Source organism: Quercus lobata, chromosome 11 (genome assembly GCF_001633185.2).
Source record: "Quercus lobata isolate SW786 chromosome 11, ValleyOak3.0 Primary Assembly, whole genome shotgun sequence".
Lineage (NCBI taxonomy): Eukaryota > Viridiplantae > Streptophyta > Magnoliopsida > Fagales > Fagaceae > Quercus > Quercus lobata.
This window is the reverse complement of record NC_044914.1, coordinates 24,646,893-24,662,297: the sequence shown is the minus strand read 5'-3', so window position 1 is coordinate 24,662,297 and position 15,405 is coordinate 24,646,893. Positions and strand designations below refer to the sequence as shown.

The window sequence follows — 15,405 nt, the reverse complement described above, 5'->3', positions numbered from 1 at the left end:
AAGTTTTTGAAGATTTTGCTTCATGGTGATCGATGACTACCAAATTATATTCATATGATGCAGTTTTGACAACAACAAAAAACATATAATTTAAAATCTTGCTTTATTTTATATTTATATATATATATATATATAGAGAGAGAGAGAGAGAGAGAGAGAGAGCCAAGACAAGATCTAGTTAAATATGTATGAAACCTGTGAAGTGCTAATCTTGAGTTGCCAAGGAAGACTAGGAAATAGAACAATCCAACCTAGAAAAATTCAAAATTCAAAATAAAAAACAAAACAAAAAAAGAAAACAGTGGGAGCAAATTTATATTATGAATTATGATGTCCCTTTTCTCAAATTGGTGCAAGAATCTGGATTGCAAAATCAAAGGAAGCTCACAGAAGTCTTATTGCAAGCAAGATTGACTTGAAAACATTTTTAGACCTTAAGGCTTAAAACAAGTGTACTCAAAAGCACCATTCAAAAACAAATGTTGCGGCAAATATGTAATACTGGCAATCACGCAAAGACAAACAAAACCTATTGCAGAATTGTGAATCAATTTATCAATAGTATGACTTGCAATCAATCTCAAACCTACACTCGACCTTTTCCAAAACCCTCTACTTCATTTTCCACTATAACAAATTAACCTTTGATTCATCCATAAAAATGATTAAGCATCCAAAATTTACCATACACACATGTAGACTCTTAGAATCAGCTGGTGGAAACAAATTGGTCTTACAAAAAATTAATTACAACTCTGAGCTAGGATTTGTATTTACTTAGCCATGGCCTTTTTTCTTTTGTATTTGAGAAAAGAGAATCCATGTATGCTTCTTGATCTTCACTATACTTCAAATTCATTTAGGAAAAGGTAGCCTGCAAGACATAGAACGATGCACTAAGGCAAATAGTTTCTCTATAGGAGCAGCATGCATTTCTAGGCATGCAGTCAATGATACAAGTTAAGTTGCTATACAAACAGAAGAATTGCTCATTGACGAGTTGAAAGTGACATTAACCTATGGTTGCAACCATTAATTTCACCAACAAATTTATCTTTTAGTACCATATAAGCCCATATAGAACTGTAAATTAGAATATAGTACATATTGTAATGATAAATCCAGAGAAATGACTAAACTACAACTATATGCTATATGCCCCCTAAATATTGAGGTTTGATGCAAATATCCTTTGATTGAATCCTGAATATTATTTCATACTTCATCCAGAAAACTAAAAAATATTAAAAATTTCACAAACTTACCCCAACTTGAGAGATATGTCTGAACTGTCATTGTCTTGAGGATCAAATGAGCTGCAAATGTTGGTGATTGACTCAAATGACTGACCTTGTTCAAGTACATGTGTTTGAGTACTAAACAAATTCTCCATCTGTGGAAGAGACATTTTTTATAACTGACATAGGAAGAGAGGAGGAAGAACTTTTTCTATTCAAAAAAAAAAAGAAAGACCTATAACCTGTTTTAGTCGTTGGTTTTCTTCCATCAGTTCGGCTCCCTGTATTAAAAGAATAAGATGAACAGAGAGCCATTACTAAGAATTCTTAGCCTTAAATACAAAATATAATTTAATTAATATGGTATATTTACCTAACTTCTTATATATGAAATCGATGCATTATGAATTGGTATAGGTCAGGTGATAGGATAAACAATATGACATTCAGTTCTGAATTTATGTTGACAATGGTTTCAACTAAATATTCAATGGTGGTTGTTACTTGTTGTTAGCCATGTAAACTTTTCCTTTCTCCACCCATTGAGCTAGCCAGTGCACACAAAGACCACTATATTTATGAACTTGCACCAACTTGCATTAACATTATGACAAAGTTTTACAGCTGTCATTTGCTAAAGATGGATTTAGGGTTTAAGCATATAACATTATAGTAGTCCTAATTGTACACAGTACTAACTATATTACTACAATCCTAGGGTTAACACAGAGTTAGTCTACTACAAATTCCCTTAAATAAGTATACTATTATACACAAAATTCAATAATAAATATGTAGTTTAAAACTTTCTACTGTTCACGTAGGACTCTAAGACAAAACCACCTTAATTCCTTGTGTTCTTTCAACTTCTCTTAGTTTCTTCTTTCCACCTAATATTTCAAGATTTTACCATGATATCATTATGGAGCAGATCATCACTAAAGTACGAAACTGTTATACATTGAAACCATATGAACTTTAGCTCAGGGGCACTGATCTGTTCCGGAAATGTCTTGCAAACATTATAATAATTGTATGAAATGTCCTACAAAGATTTAAAGTTTGGAACATGACCTTTTGCTTAAGGGCAGTGATCTCTTCCAGAAATCTTTCACCCTGCAAGACAAAAATTTCTTATATTAAGATAAAGTACATAAACTTCAACACTCCATTATAATGCCGGCAAACAGAGATAAAAAAGAGAGACAAGCCTTTGTTACTATAACACAGCTCAGGCCTACTTGAAGCTTTTTCTCTAGTTTCTGTAATTCTTCTATATCCATTCCAAGGAGCTTTTCTCCTCTAATCTTCCAGTGTTAGGTGTGAACATTTCTCAACATTAATTTATTGTGGTATGTAAATGTCTTTACAGTAACAAGATGATAGTGTTGTAGCTATAATACCTCAGTTCATGTGTCTTCTCCTCAATTTCCTTGCTCAACATGGCGTAGGAGGTACCTGATGGAAATCAAGATCAATTGATTGAGAACTTGAACTAGAATTGCATTAAAATTAAGAATTAAAGCTAGAATGACAGAGAAACTGGAGAAACAAGTTTCTGTCCAGGTTTGAAACTGAATTATTCACATCAAAAACTGATTTTACTCTTAAATAGCTAGCCTATTTATAATCTTTAACTATTAGGAAATAAAGTAGCTAATAGTTACATAAGTCAAAGCTGTAATTAATGAGGATACATAGCAGATATGAAAAGTCAAAATAAGGGGCTGCTGGCAGTCCTAAGAGGTCAAAAAGGTTGGCTGGCTGGTTGTCGGTCCTAATGGTAGGGGAGGGGTACATGGCAGATATGAGAAGTCAAAATAAGGGGCTGCTGGCAGTCCTAAGAGGCCAGAAAGGTTGGCTGGCTGGTTGTCAGTCCTAAGGATAGAGGGTGGCTACATCATACTCCCCTCCATAAAGGAAACTTGCCCTCAAGTTTCAGTTGGAAAATAATGCTTCACATTGAAGGCATTAGAGATGTTTAAGTGAGGGGGAAGTTGGACTGTGCAGGCATTGTCATTGATTTTAGTCAATACTTTGCATGGACCTACTTTCCTTGCTCCCAACTTGTAATAGGAGCCATGAACAAAATCCATACTAATATATTCCTATGGTTTATTAGGCACTGGAAGGCGTAAATACAGACCTGCATTAGTGGTTGTACCCTTTCGTTTTTGACAAACTTGGCACCTTTGAACATGCCGCTCAACATCTTTAGTCATTCCCAGCCAAAAGTAGTCTTGTTTAAGGAATTCTAGGGTCTTTGATTTGCCAAAATGTCCCAAATTATGTTGTTCAACAAACATCAACTCCCTTAGAGAACATTTAGGCACACATAATTTCAGTCCTTTGAAAAGAAATCCATCCTTCAACCAAAAGTCAGACTTGGTAGGTTGCTGTCCCTGCTGCAATTGTTGGTATAAGTCACCAAAATGTGGGTCATCTTGGTAATTCTCCTTGAAAACTTCAAAACCAGCAACCTTAGCTTGCATTTCCACCAAGAAATTAGTCCTCCAACTCAACCCATCAGCCACTTTGTTAGGAATTCCTGACTGATGTTTCAATAAGAAAGTGAATTGCTGCAAAAAGCTCGCCCACTTCGCATGTCTCTTGTTCACATTAGATTGGCTATTGAGATGTTTCAAAGCCTCATGATCGGTGTGTAGAATAAACTCGTAGGCCAAATAGTAACTCCAATGCTTGATGGCTTGAACAATATCATAGAATTCCTTGTCATAGGTAGAATACCTAAGTTTTGCTTCATTCAACTTCTCACTAAAGAATGCTATGGGCTGCCCTTCTTGGCTAAGGACACCCCCAATCCCACTCCTGATGCATCACAATTAAGCTCAAATATCTGGTCAAAATTGGGCAAGGCAAGGATAGGAGCTTCGGTTAACTTCCTCTTCAAAAGTTGGAAGCTTTCTTGGGCTTCATCAATCCAAACAAAGGACTTTTGTTTGAGACAATTGGTGAAAGGTGCTGCAATGGTTCTAAAATTGCTAATAAACCTTCTATAAAAGGTAGCAAGACCATGGAAACTCCTCACCTCATACACACTAGAAGGTGTAGGCCAATCAACAATTGCCTTAACCTTGTTTTCATCCATAAACACTCCTTTGGAAGACACAACATACCCCAAGAACACCACTTAATCCGTCCCAAAGCTACACTTTTTCATGTTACCATAAAACTTTTCTCTCCTCAAAATGTCAAGCACAAGTTTTAAATGCACCAAGTGATCCTCCAATCAGAGGCTATACACCAAAATATCATCAAAATACACCACAACACAAACCCCCAATAGCGGTTGCAACATTTGTGTCATCACCCTCATGAAAGTGCTAGGTGCATTTGTCAAACCAAATGGCATAACATGCCATTCAAATAATCCATGATGTGTGCCATCCTTCTTAGGAGTCAAGAGAGTGGGTACCGCACAAGGGCTAATACTAGCCCGAATGTAGCCTCTATCAAGAAGCTCTTGAACCTGTTTTTGCAATTCTTCCTTCTCCTTCGGAGCCAAACGATATGCTGCCCTGTTTGGAAGGGGTCCCGGTACCAAATCAATGGCATGTTGAATGTTTCGCATAGGAGGCAAGTTAGGAGGTAACTCATGGGGAAAAACATCACCATATTGCTGTAATAACTCAGTGACAGCACTAGGAACATCAGTTCCAGCCACTGTGTTGACTGGAATTAATGCAAAAATGTAGTTACTATCTTGACTTTCTTGAATGAAGCTTTTAGAAGCGAGTAAAGAGGTTGTAGAGGATTTAGAAGTCACATTTTCCTTCATTGGCAGCAAAGTAAATGGCTGATTGTCTTTGTTTAAGGTATAGGTGTTCTTCCCTTCATGCATCGTTTGGCGATCATATTGCCAAGGTCTTCCAAGAAGGATATGGCATGCATCCATTGGTACTACATCACACCAAACTTCATCAAAATATTTCTTCCGGATAGAAAATGGCACCAAGCAACGCTTCGTTACTTTCACCTCATTACCCTTCTTGAACCAAGAAAGTTTGTAGGGATGTGGGTGATCTTGAGTGGCAAGCCTCAACTTATCAACCACCTCCTAAGAGACCACATTTTCACAACTTCCCCCATCGATGATCATATTACAACCTCTTCCTCCAATGCTGCAAGTTGTATAAAAAATATTGGTTCTCAACCAATCTTCTTTGGAATTGAATTTAGGAGCAAGAAGAGTCTTTTTCATCACAAGTGTCAAGCCCTCTTCTTCTTCAAAATCACCACCAACCTCATTTGAAGGTTGATCAAAGATGGGTTCTCCATCTTCATGTTCAAGCCCTTTTACTTCCTCCAACATAAGAGCCTTCTTCCTACAATCCGAAGATCGATGCCCCGCTCTCCACAGTTGAAACATTTGAAAGTACCCACCTGTTGCTGTCTACCCCCGCCAACAGTGGCTGTTTGGGACTGTTTTGGGGCTGTAATAGCAGATTTAGAACCTGCTGGTTGCAGTTCAACCCCAGAAGTTTCTCCTCTCCTATTTGTACTTGAATTCCCAACCTTATATTGGCTAGAAATCCCCTGCCCAGACCTGGAACCCCACTGTCCAGACCTTAAAGCTGGCCTAGTTTGTTGCTTCTCTACTAGTAAAGCCCGGTTGTAAGCTTCCGACACGTTCCACAATGATTGAAGACTAAGGACATCTTGGATGGATGGCTTCAATCCACTCAAGTACCTTGCAACCATTTGCTCTTCACTTTCATTCAAATCTACCCTTACTACAAGTTGGTGAAACGCCTCCGTATACTCCTCTACACTTCCCTCTTGCTTAAGGTTCTGTAGGTCTTTGTAGAGTGATTGGGTGTAGTTGAAAGAAAGAAATTGCTCACGGAGCTTTTTCTTCATCTTCCCCAACTCTTGATCTTGACTTTACCACTTCTTTGGCAAGAAATTTGCAATTGTTCCCACCAAGCAGAAGATCTCCCTTTAAGGCGAATAGCGACTAGCTTCACTTTCTTTTCATCTATAACTTGATAATAATCAAACACCCTTTCAACGGTGTTAAGCCAATCTACAAAGTCTTCCGGTATGAGACTCCCTTGAAATTCTGGAATTTCAACCTTGAAGTTGTAGTCAAGCCTTGGCTCATTTCTTTCAACATAAGGCCTACCCCTTGGAGGAGCTCCAAAAGGGTTCTCAAAATGAGAATGAGAGTCATCAGACTCATCGGTAGTCTCATGAGGAGGCTGCATATGCTGCACCACCTCCGTAAGTGCCGCAACTTGTCTCCTTAATTCAGCAATCATGTCTTCTCTCTCTATGTTTTGATTCCGCCCAACATTCCTCCCCACTGGAGGGTTGGCTTCAACTCCTTCCCCAACATTCATTTGATTCCCCCTTATTTCGCCTCTCCTACCTCTCCTTCCTTGAGTCATTAGAAGCTTCACAATCTTTGAAAAAAATTGTAAATAGAAGTAACAACACAAGTGATCAAATCTGCGATATTTGCAACAGCCACAGATTTGATTGTCACAAGGAACCTAGATCTAAATTCTAGGATCTTGAATGAAGGGAGAAAAAAAGAAACACAAGGAAATCTAGGGCTCAAATGATCAAAGTGGTAGGGAAAAAAGAGGACCAGATCTGTGCTCTGATACCAAATGATGGAAATCAAGATCAATTGATTGAGAACTTGAACTAGAATTGCATTAAAATTAAGAATTAAAGCTGGAATTACAGAGAAACTGGAGAAACAAGTTTCTGTCCAGGTCTGAAACTGAATTATATTCACATCAAAAACTGATTTTACTCTTACATAGCTAGCCTATTTATAATCTTTAACTATTAGGAAATAAAGTAGCTTGATAGTTACATCAATCAAAGCTGTAATTAATGAGGATACATAGCAGATATGAGAAGTCAAAATAAGGGGCCGTTGGCAATCCTAAGAGGTCAGAAAGGTTGGTTGGCTGGTTGTCGGTCCTAATGGTAGAGGAGGGGTACATGGCAGATATGAGAAGGCAAGATAAGGGGCTGCTGGCAGCCCTAAGAGGCCAGAAAGGTTGGCTGGCTGGTTGTCAGTCCTAAGGATAGAGGGTGGCTGCATCAGTACCATTCTCAAGCTAATATAAACAATTGTTGTTCATGAAGATTTTTGAAATGTGATGTGTTACCGAGCACTTAAATATAACAACGGTTCTAAAATATGTAAGTGTTGAAGTGGGCTCGCGTGTGTGGCTTGAATTGCCACAAGCCCAAGTCAATTACAAGTAAACCAAATACAACTTGTAATAGGAAACCACTAGTCCAAGTTGGTCACAGCAGTTGACCAATACAATTGATACAAAGAATCCTATATTGCCGACTTAAGCCTGGCAATAGATAAGTGCCAATGTGCGGCAATTATAAGAGACAATTTCTAAAACCAAGGAGCAGCCGCATAAGAAGAAGAATAGAGTTTTGTTGTCTTTTGGGTGAGAGTGAGAGAGTTAGGGTATATTGGGATTTGGGTTTCTAAAGAGTGTTATTGTGCACTACTGTATCTCCTTATTTTTATTATGAAATTTCTCCATCATTGCCGTAGAGGTAGGCAGTTTGCCGAACTACGTAAATTCTTATATTCTCTGTGTGTACTTGTTATTTAATTTCTGCTTATTTACTGTTATTGATTTGAGTCCTAGGGTGTTATTTGCACAACAAGTGGTATCAGAGCCAAGTTTCCTCCATCTTTTGAATTCAGTAAAGATGTCAAGCACGGGGTATGACATAGAGAAGTTTTATGGTAAAGGAAATTTTTCCCTTTGGCAAAGGCAGATGAAGGATCTCCTAATTCAACAAGGAGTTCATAAAGCCTTGCTTGGGAAGGAGAAGAAACCGAAAACAATGAAGGATGAAAAATGGGTAGAGATGGATGAGAAAGCAGCTAGCGCTATTCGTCTCAACCTAGGTGATGAGGTTATTCACAACATCCTAGAAGCAAAGACCACAAAAGAAGTTTGGGTCAAACTAAAAGGTCTTTATATGAGAAAGAATCTGATGAACAAGTTGTACGTAAAGAAGTAACTTTACAGTTTGCATATGAAGGAGGGTTCAGATCTGTTGGAGCATCTCAACACGTTTAACATGTTGAACACCCAATTGTCAAGTTTTGAGGTGAATTATGAGGACGAAGGTAAAGCATTAATCTTATTAACATCGCTGCCTACACATTTTGATCATCTAGTGACTACGTTGATATACTGGAAAGAGACTATAGTACTCGATAAGGTGACTAGTGCTCTGTTGTCACACGTAAAGATGAAGCTAGATGACAATGGTTCTCAGGCTGATGGACTTATTGCAAAGTCAGAGTCGAGTAATCGGCGTAGAAGTGAGTCAAAATCCAACAAGAAGAGATCTCAGTCTAGATCACGTACAAAGGAAGATGTAGAGTGCTTTTATTGTCACAAGAAAGGGCACTACAAGAATCAGTGTAAAGAGTTGAAAGAGTATTTAGAGGAGAAGAGGAATGGAAAGAAGCCCCTAGAATCAGGTAGTGTTGTTGAAGAAATATCATATGAAAGTGAGGTTGGTGCAGATTTACTTTCAGTCTCATTCAAGTAATAATGTTCTACTGGAATCTTGGGTTTTAGATTCAGCATGCTCATATCATATTACTCTAAAGAAAGATTGGTTTGACATGTATAAGCCTTATAATGGTGGTATGGTCCAAATGGGTAATGATGCTACATGCCTGGTTATTGGGAATGGTACTATGAAGATCAAGATATTTGATGGAGTTGTAAGAGTTCTTAGTAATGTCAGACATATTCTAGATCTTAGGAAGAATTTAATTTCTTTAGGAGTATTGGATGATTTGGGGTTCTCATACACATCAAAGGGTGGAATCATGAAGATTTGGTGATGAAGGTACAGAAAGTAAGCACGCTTTACAGATTGATAGGGAACACAGTTGTAGGAAGAGTTACAGTCACCAGTCACCACTCTGACAGAGTCCAGCACTGACGACACAAAATTATGGCACATGCGACTTGGCCATATTGGTGAATGTGGTGTGTTAGAGCTACACGAAAAATTTATCGAAGGAGGTGCAGACATGCAAGCTAGACTTCTACGAGTATTGTGTGTATTGGAAGCAGCATAGAGTTAATTTCAAGATAGGCTCTCATATGAGTAAGGGTGTTCTTGACTATGTGATGCAGCCACCCTCTATCCTTAGGCCAGCCAACCAACCTCCCTTCTACCATTAGGACTGACAACCAGCCACCCTCTACAAGCCAAACAGCCAGCCAACCTTTCTGACCTCTTAGGGCAGCCAACAACCCCTTATTTTGACATCTCATATCTGTCATATATCCTCTTTAATTACAGCTTTGATTTATGTAACTATTAGCTACTTTATTTCCTAATAATTAAAGATTATAAATAGGCTAGCTATGTAAGAGTACAACCAGTTTTTGATGTGAATATAATTTAGTTTCAGACCTAGACAGAAACTTGTTTATCCAGTTTCTCTGTAATTCCCGCTTTAATTCTTAATTTTAATGCAATTCTAGTTCAAGTTCTTAATTAATTGATCTTGATTCCCATCATTTGGCATCAGAGCACAAATCTGGTCCTCTTTTTCCCTACCATTTTAATCATTTGAGCCCTAGATTTCCTTGTGTTACTTTTTTTATCCCTCCATTCGAGATCCTAGAATTTAGATCTAGGTTCCTTGTGCCAGTCAAATCTGTGGCTGTTGCAAATATCACAAATTTGATCACTTGTGTTGTTGCTTCTATTTACAATTTTTTCAAAGATTGTGATACTTTTAATGGCCCAAATAAGGAGAGGAAGAAGAGGTGGAATACGGGGGAATCAAATGGATGTTGGGGAAGGGGTTGAAGCCAACCCTCCAGTGGGGAGGAATGTTGGACGAATCAAAATATAGAGAGAGAAGACACAATTGCCAAATTAAGGAGACAAGTTGCGGCACTTCCAGAGGTGGTGCAGCGTATGCAGCCTCCTCATGAGAATACCAATGAGTCCGATGATTCTCATTCTCATTTTGAGAACCCTTTTGGAGTTCCCCCAAAGGGTAGACCTTATGTGGAAAGAAGTGAGCCAAGGCTTCAATACAACTTCAAGGTTGAAATTCCAGAATTTCAAGGGAGTCTTAAACCGGAAGACTTTGTAGATTGGCTTAACACCGTTGAAAGGGTGTTTGATTATTATGAAGTTATGGATGAAAAGAAAGTGAAGCTAATCGCTATTCGCCTTAGCTTGGTGGGAACAATTGCAAATTTCTCACCAAAGAAGTGGCAAAGTCAAGATCAAGAGTTAGGAGAAGATAAAGAAAAAGCTCCGTGAGCAATTTCTTCCTTTCAACTACACCCAATCACTCTACAAAGACCTACACAACCGTAAGAAAGAGGGAAGTGTAGAGGAGTATACGGAGGCGTTTCACCAACTTGTAGTAAGGGTAGATTTGAATGAAAGTGAAGAACAAATGGGTCCAAGGTACTTGAGTGGATTGAAGCCATCCATCCAAGATGTCCTTAGTCTTCAATCATTGTGGAACGTGTCGGAAGCCTACAACCGGGCTTCACTGGTAGAGAAGCAACAAACTAGGCCAGCTTTAAGGTCTGGACAGTGGGGTTCCAGGTCTGGGCAGGGGATTTCTAGCCAATATAAGGTTGGGATTTCAAGTACAAATGGGAGCGAAGAAACTTCTAGGGTTGAACAGAAACCAGCAGGTTCTAAATCTGCTATTACAGCCCCAAAACAGTCCCAAACAGCTGCTGTTGGTGGGGGTAGACAGCAACAGGTGGGTACTTTCAAATGTTTAAAGTGTGGAGAGCCGGGGCATCGATCTTCGGATTTTAGGAAGAAGGCTCTTATGTTGGAGGAAGTAAAAGAGCTTGAACATGAAAATGGAGAACCCATTTTTGATCAACCCTCAAACGAGGTTGGTGGTGATTTTGAAGAAGAAGAGGGCTTGACACTTGTGATGAGAAAGACTCTTCTTGCTCCTAAATTCAATTCCAAAGAAGATTGGTTGAGAACCAATATTTTTTATACAACTTGCAGCATTGGAGGAAGAGTTTGTAGTATGATTATTGATGGGGGAAGTTGTGAAAATGTGGTCTCTCAGAAGGTGGTTGATAAGTTGAGGCTTGCCACTCAAGATCACCGACATCCCTACAAACTTTCTTGGTTCAAGAAGGGTAATGAGGTGAAAGTAAGGAAGCGTTACTTGGTGCCATTTTCTACTTGGAAGAAATATTTTGATGAAGTTTGGTGTGATGTAGTACCAATGGATGCGTGCCATATCCTTCTTGGAAGACCTTGGCAATATGATCGCCAAACGATGCATGATGGGAAGAAAAACACCTATACCTTAAGCAAAGACAATCAGCAATTTACTTTGCTGCCAATGAAGGAAAATGTGACTTCTAAATCCTCTACAACCTCTTTACTCGCTTCTAAAAGCTTCATTCAATAAAGTCAAGATAGTGGCTACATTTTGGCATTAATTCCAGTCAACACAATGGCTGGAACTGATGTTCCTAGTGCTGTCACAGAGTTATTACAGCAATATGGTGATGTTTTTTCCCATGAGTTACCTCCTGACTTGCCTCCTATGCGAGACATTCAACATGCCATTGATTTGGTACCGGGTGCACCCCTTCCAAACAAGGCAGCATATCATATGGCTCCAAAGGAAAAGGAAGAGTTGCAAAAACAAGTTCAAGAGCTTCTTGATAGAGGCTACATTCAGGCTAGTATTAGCATTTGTGTGGTACCCGCTCTCTTGACTCCTAAGAAGGATGGCTCTTGGAGGATGTGTGTGGATAGTAGAGCTATCAAAAAGATCACAATCAAGTATCGTTTTCCAATTCCTAGATTGGATGACATGCTAGATTGCTTGGTGGGTGCAAAGGTGTTTTCTAAGATTGATTTGCGAAGTAGGTATCATCAAATTAGAATTCACCCAGGAGATGAATGGAAGACAGCCTTCAAGACACATCATGGATTATTTGAATGGCTTGTTATGCCATTTGGTTTGACAAATGCACCTAGCATTTTCATGAGAGCGATGACACAAATGTTGCAACCTCTATTGGGGGTTTGTGTTGTGGTGTATTTTGATGATATTTTGGTATATAGCCGCTGTTTGGAGGATCACTTGGTGCATTTATAGCTTGTGCTTGACATTTTGAAGAGAGAAGAGTTTTATGGTAACAGGAAAAAGTGTAGCTTTGGGATGGATCAAGTGGTATTCTTGGGGTATGTTGTGTCTTCCAAAGGAGTGTTCATGGATGAAAACAAGGTTAAGGCAATTGTTGATTGGCCTACACCTTGTAGTGTGCATGAGGTGAGGAGTTTCCATGGTCTTGCTACCTTTTATAGAAGGTTTATTAGCAATTTTAGCACCATTGCAGCACCTCTCACCAATTGTCTCAAACAAAAGTCCTTTGTTTGGACTGATGAAGCCCAAGAAAGCTTCCAACTTTTGAAGAGGAAATTAACTGGAGCTCCTATCCTTGCCTTGCCTAGTTTTGACAAGATATTTGAGCTTAATTGTGATGCCTCAGGAGTGGGAATTGGGGGTGTCCTTAGCCAATAAGGGCAGCCCATAGCATTCTTTAGTGAGAACTTGAATGAAGCAAAACTTAGGTATACTACCTATGACAAGGAATTCTATGGTATTGTTCAAGCCATCAAGCATTGGAGTTACTATTTGGCCTACAAGGAGTTTATTCTACACACCGATCATGAGGCTTTGAAATATCTCAATAGCTAATCTAATGTGAACAAGAGGCATGCTAAGTGGGTAAGCTTTTTGAAGCAATTCACTTTCTCATTGAAACATCAGTCGGGAATTCTCAACAAAGTGGCTGATGGGTTGAGTAGGAGGACTAATTTCTAGGTGGAAGCTAAGGTCACTGGTTTTGAAGTTTTCTAGGAGAGTTACCAAATGGAGGGCAAGTTTCCTTTATGGAGGGGAGTATGATGCAGCCACCCTCTATCCTTAGGCCAGCCAACCAACCCCCCCCTCTACCATTAGGACTGACAACCAGCCACCCTCTATAGGCCAAACAGCCAGCCAACCTTTCTGACCTCTTAGAGCAACCAGCAACCCCTTATTTTGATTTCTCATATCTGTCATGTATCCTCTTTAATTACAGCTTTGACTTATGTAACTATTAGCTACTTTATTTCCTAATAGTTAAAGATTATAGATAGGCTAGCTATGTAAGAGTACACTTAGTTTTTGATGTGAATATAATTTAGTTTCAAACCTGGACAGAAGCTTGTTTCTCTAGTTTCTTTGTAATTCCAGCTTTAATTTTTAATTTTAATGCAATTCTAGTTCAAGTTCTTAATCAATTGATCTTGATTCCCATCACAATGTTCATTCAGATGTTTGGAGTCCAGTTTCAGTTTCTTCTGATAGCGATGCTCAATACTTTGTCAATTTCTATGATGACCACTCTAAAAAGTGGAAAGCACAAGTTGAAAATCAGACTAGCAGGAAAATTAAATACTTTAGAATAGATAATGCACTAGAGTACAGAGATAAAAAAAAATTATAAGATTTTGTGAATTAGAAGGTATTACTCGTCACTTTACAGTTAAAGGAACTCCACAGCAGAATGGGGTTGCAAAGAGAATGAACAGAACCTTAGCAGAAAGAGCCAGATGCATGAGATTGAATATGGTTGCCTAAGGTGTTCTTAGCAGAGACGGTAAACAAAGCAAGCTTCATTATTAATAGATCTCCATCATTAGCCATTGATTTAAAGATTCCAGAAGAGGTTTGGTCAGGTAGACCAGTAGATTATTTGAGTCTAAAAATCTTTGGTTGTCCAACTTATGTGCATGTGCAAAGTGGAGAGCGTTCTAAATTGGATTCGAAATCGAGAAAATGCATATTTCTTGGTTTTGAAAAAGGTGTTAAAGGGCTACAAGCTTTGGGATCCAATCTCAAAGAAAATAGTGACCAGCAAAGATGTCATATTTGATGAAGCTTTATGTTGAGACAAAATGAAGCAAAGACGTGATAATAGTTCATAGGAGAAATTAACTGTTTAGGTCGAGTTTGACGAGAATAGTTCACCCAATGATAAGGGTAATCATAATGATATTGATCCACAACAACAACAAGAATAGCCATATTCAATTGCTAAAGGCAGAGAGAAGCAGGTTCACAACGCACCACAAAGATATGGCTTTGAAGATATGGTTAGTCTTGCTCTCATAACCAGTAGTGGAGATCCATTGTCTTATAGGGATGTAGAAGAGATGGGGTCACTACAGAAGAATAAGACTTGGGAATCATTGAAATTGTCCAAGGGAAAGAAGGCTATTGGTTGCAAGTGGGTATACTGCAAGAAAGAAGCATTATCAGAAGTTGAAGGTGAATAATTCAAGGCACAGTTAGTGGCTAAGGATTACTCACAAAAAGAGGAATAGAATGCACCTAGTATGTTAACAAAGCCAATTTCAACAAAAAAGTTCAAGAGCTGCTTGAACATGATTGGTGTTTGCAACTTTTGAGCCCTTAAGGTCTAAGATGGAGGCGATGGAGGGCTTGATCAATTCAAGCCAAGGTGGAGATATGTTGAAGTGGGCCCGCGTGTGTGGCTTGAATTGCCACAAGCCCAAGTCAATTACAAGTAAACCAAATACAACTTGTAATAGGAAACCATAAGTCTAAGTCGATCACAGTAGTTGACCGAATACAATTGATACAAGGAATCCTACATTGCCGACTTAAGCATAGCAATATATAAGTGCTAGTGTGTGGCAATTACAAGAGACAATCCCTAAAACCTAGCAACAGCTACATAAGAAGAAGAATAGAGATTTCTTGTCTTGTGGGTGAGAGAGAGTTAGGGTGTATTAGGATTTGGGTTTCTAGAGAATGTTATTGTGCACTATTGTATCTCCCTATTTTTATAGTGAAATTTCTTTGTCGTTGCCGTGGAGGTAGGTCGTTTGTCAAACCACGTAAATTCTTATGTTCTTTGTGTGTACTTGTTATTTAATTTCTGCTTATTTACGGCAGTAAGATTTTCAATAAAATGCAAATTTCAATGTTTTCATGAAAATTTCATGAGAAAGTGCATCAAGAAATAATCCACAGTCATGTTTCCCTCTGACAATGATAAAATTACCTGCATTAACTTTAAGATGAAAACAT

General features: G+C 38.6%; 2 protein-coding genes across 2 annotated transcripts in view; both read right to left on the bottom strand.

The window, feature by feature from the left end:
• Positions 1-15,405, bottom strand: part of LOC115968143 (MADS-box protein JOINTLESS-like) — an 80,277-nt gene that overhangs the window by 48,540 nt on the left and 16,332 nt on the right. The gene's annotated exons all lie outside the window — the stretch shown is intronic.
• On the bottom strand, positions 810-14,566 carry LOC115968147 (MADS-box protein JOINTLESS-like). The gene is made up of 7 exons (XM_031087439.1): positions 14,419-14,566; positions 2,642-2,696; positions 2,450-2,540; positions 2,313-2,354; positions 1,481-1,519; positions 1,266-1,393; positions 810-874 (listed from the first exon to the last, which is right to left on the bottom strand). Exons 1-7 carry the CDS (start codon positions 14,459-14,461, stop codon positions 856-858), a joined length of 417 nt encoding a protein of 138 aa, XP_030943299.1. The 5' UTR covers positions 14,462-14,566; the 3' UTR covers positions 810-855.

Excerpts from the sequence above, each read along its gene's own strand:
- LOC115968147 (XM_031087439.1), bottom strand. The coding sequence starts at position 14,461 with ATGAGAGCAAGACTAACCATATCTTCAAAGCCATATCTTTGTG. Across the intron at positions 2,541-2,641 it reads GAGAAGACACATGAACTGAG|AGGAGAAAAGCTCCTTGGAA; the intron begins GTATTATAGCTA and ends CTGGAAGATTAG. Across the intron at positions 1,520-2,312 it reads TCACTGCCCTTAAGCAAAAG|GGAGCCGAACTGATGGAAGA; the intron begins GTCATGTTCCAA and ends CTTTTAATACAG.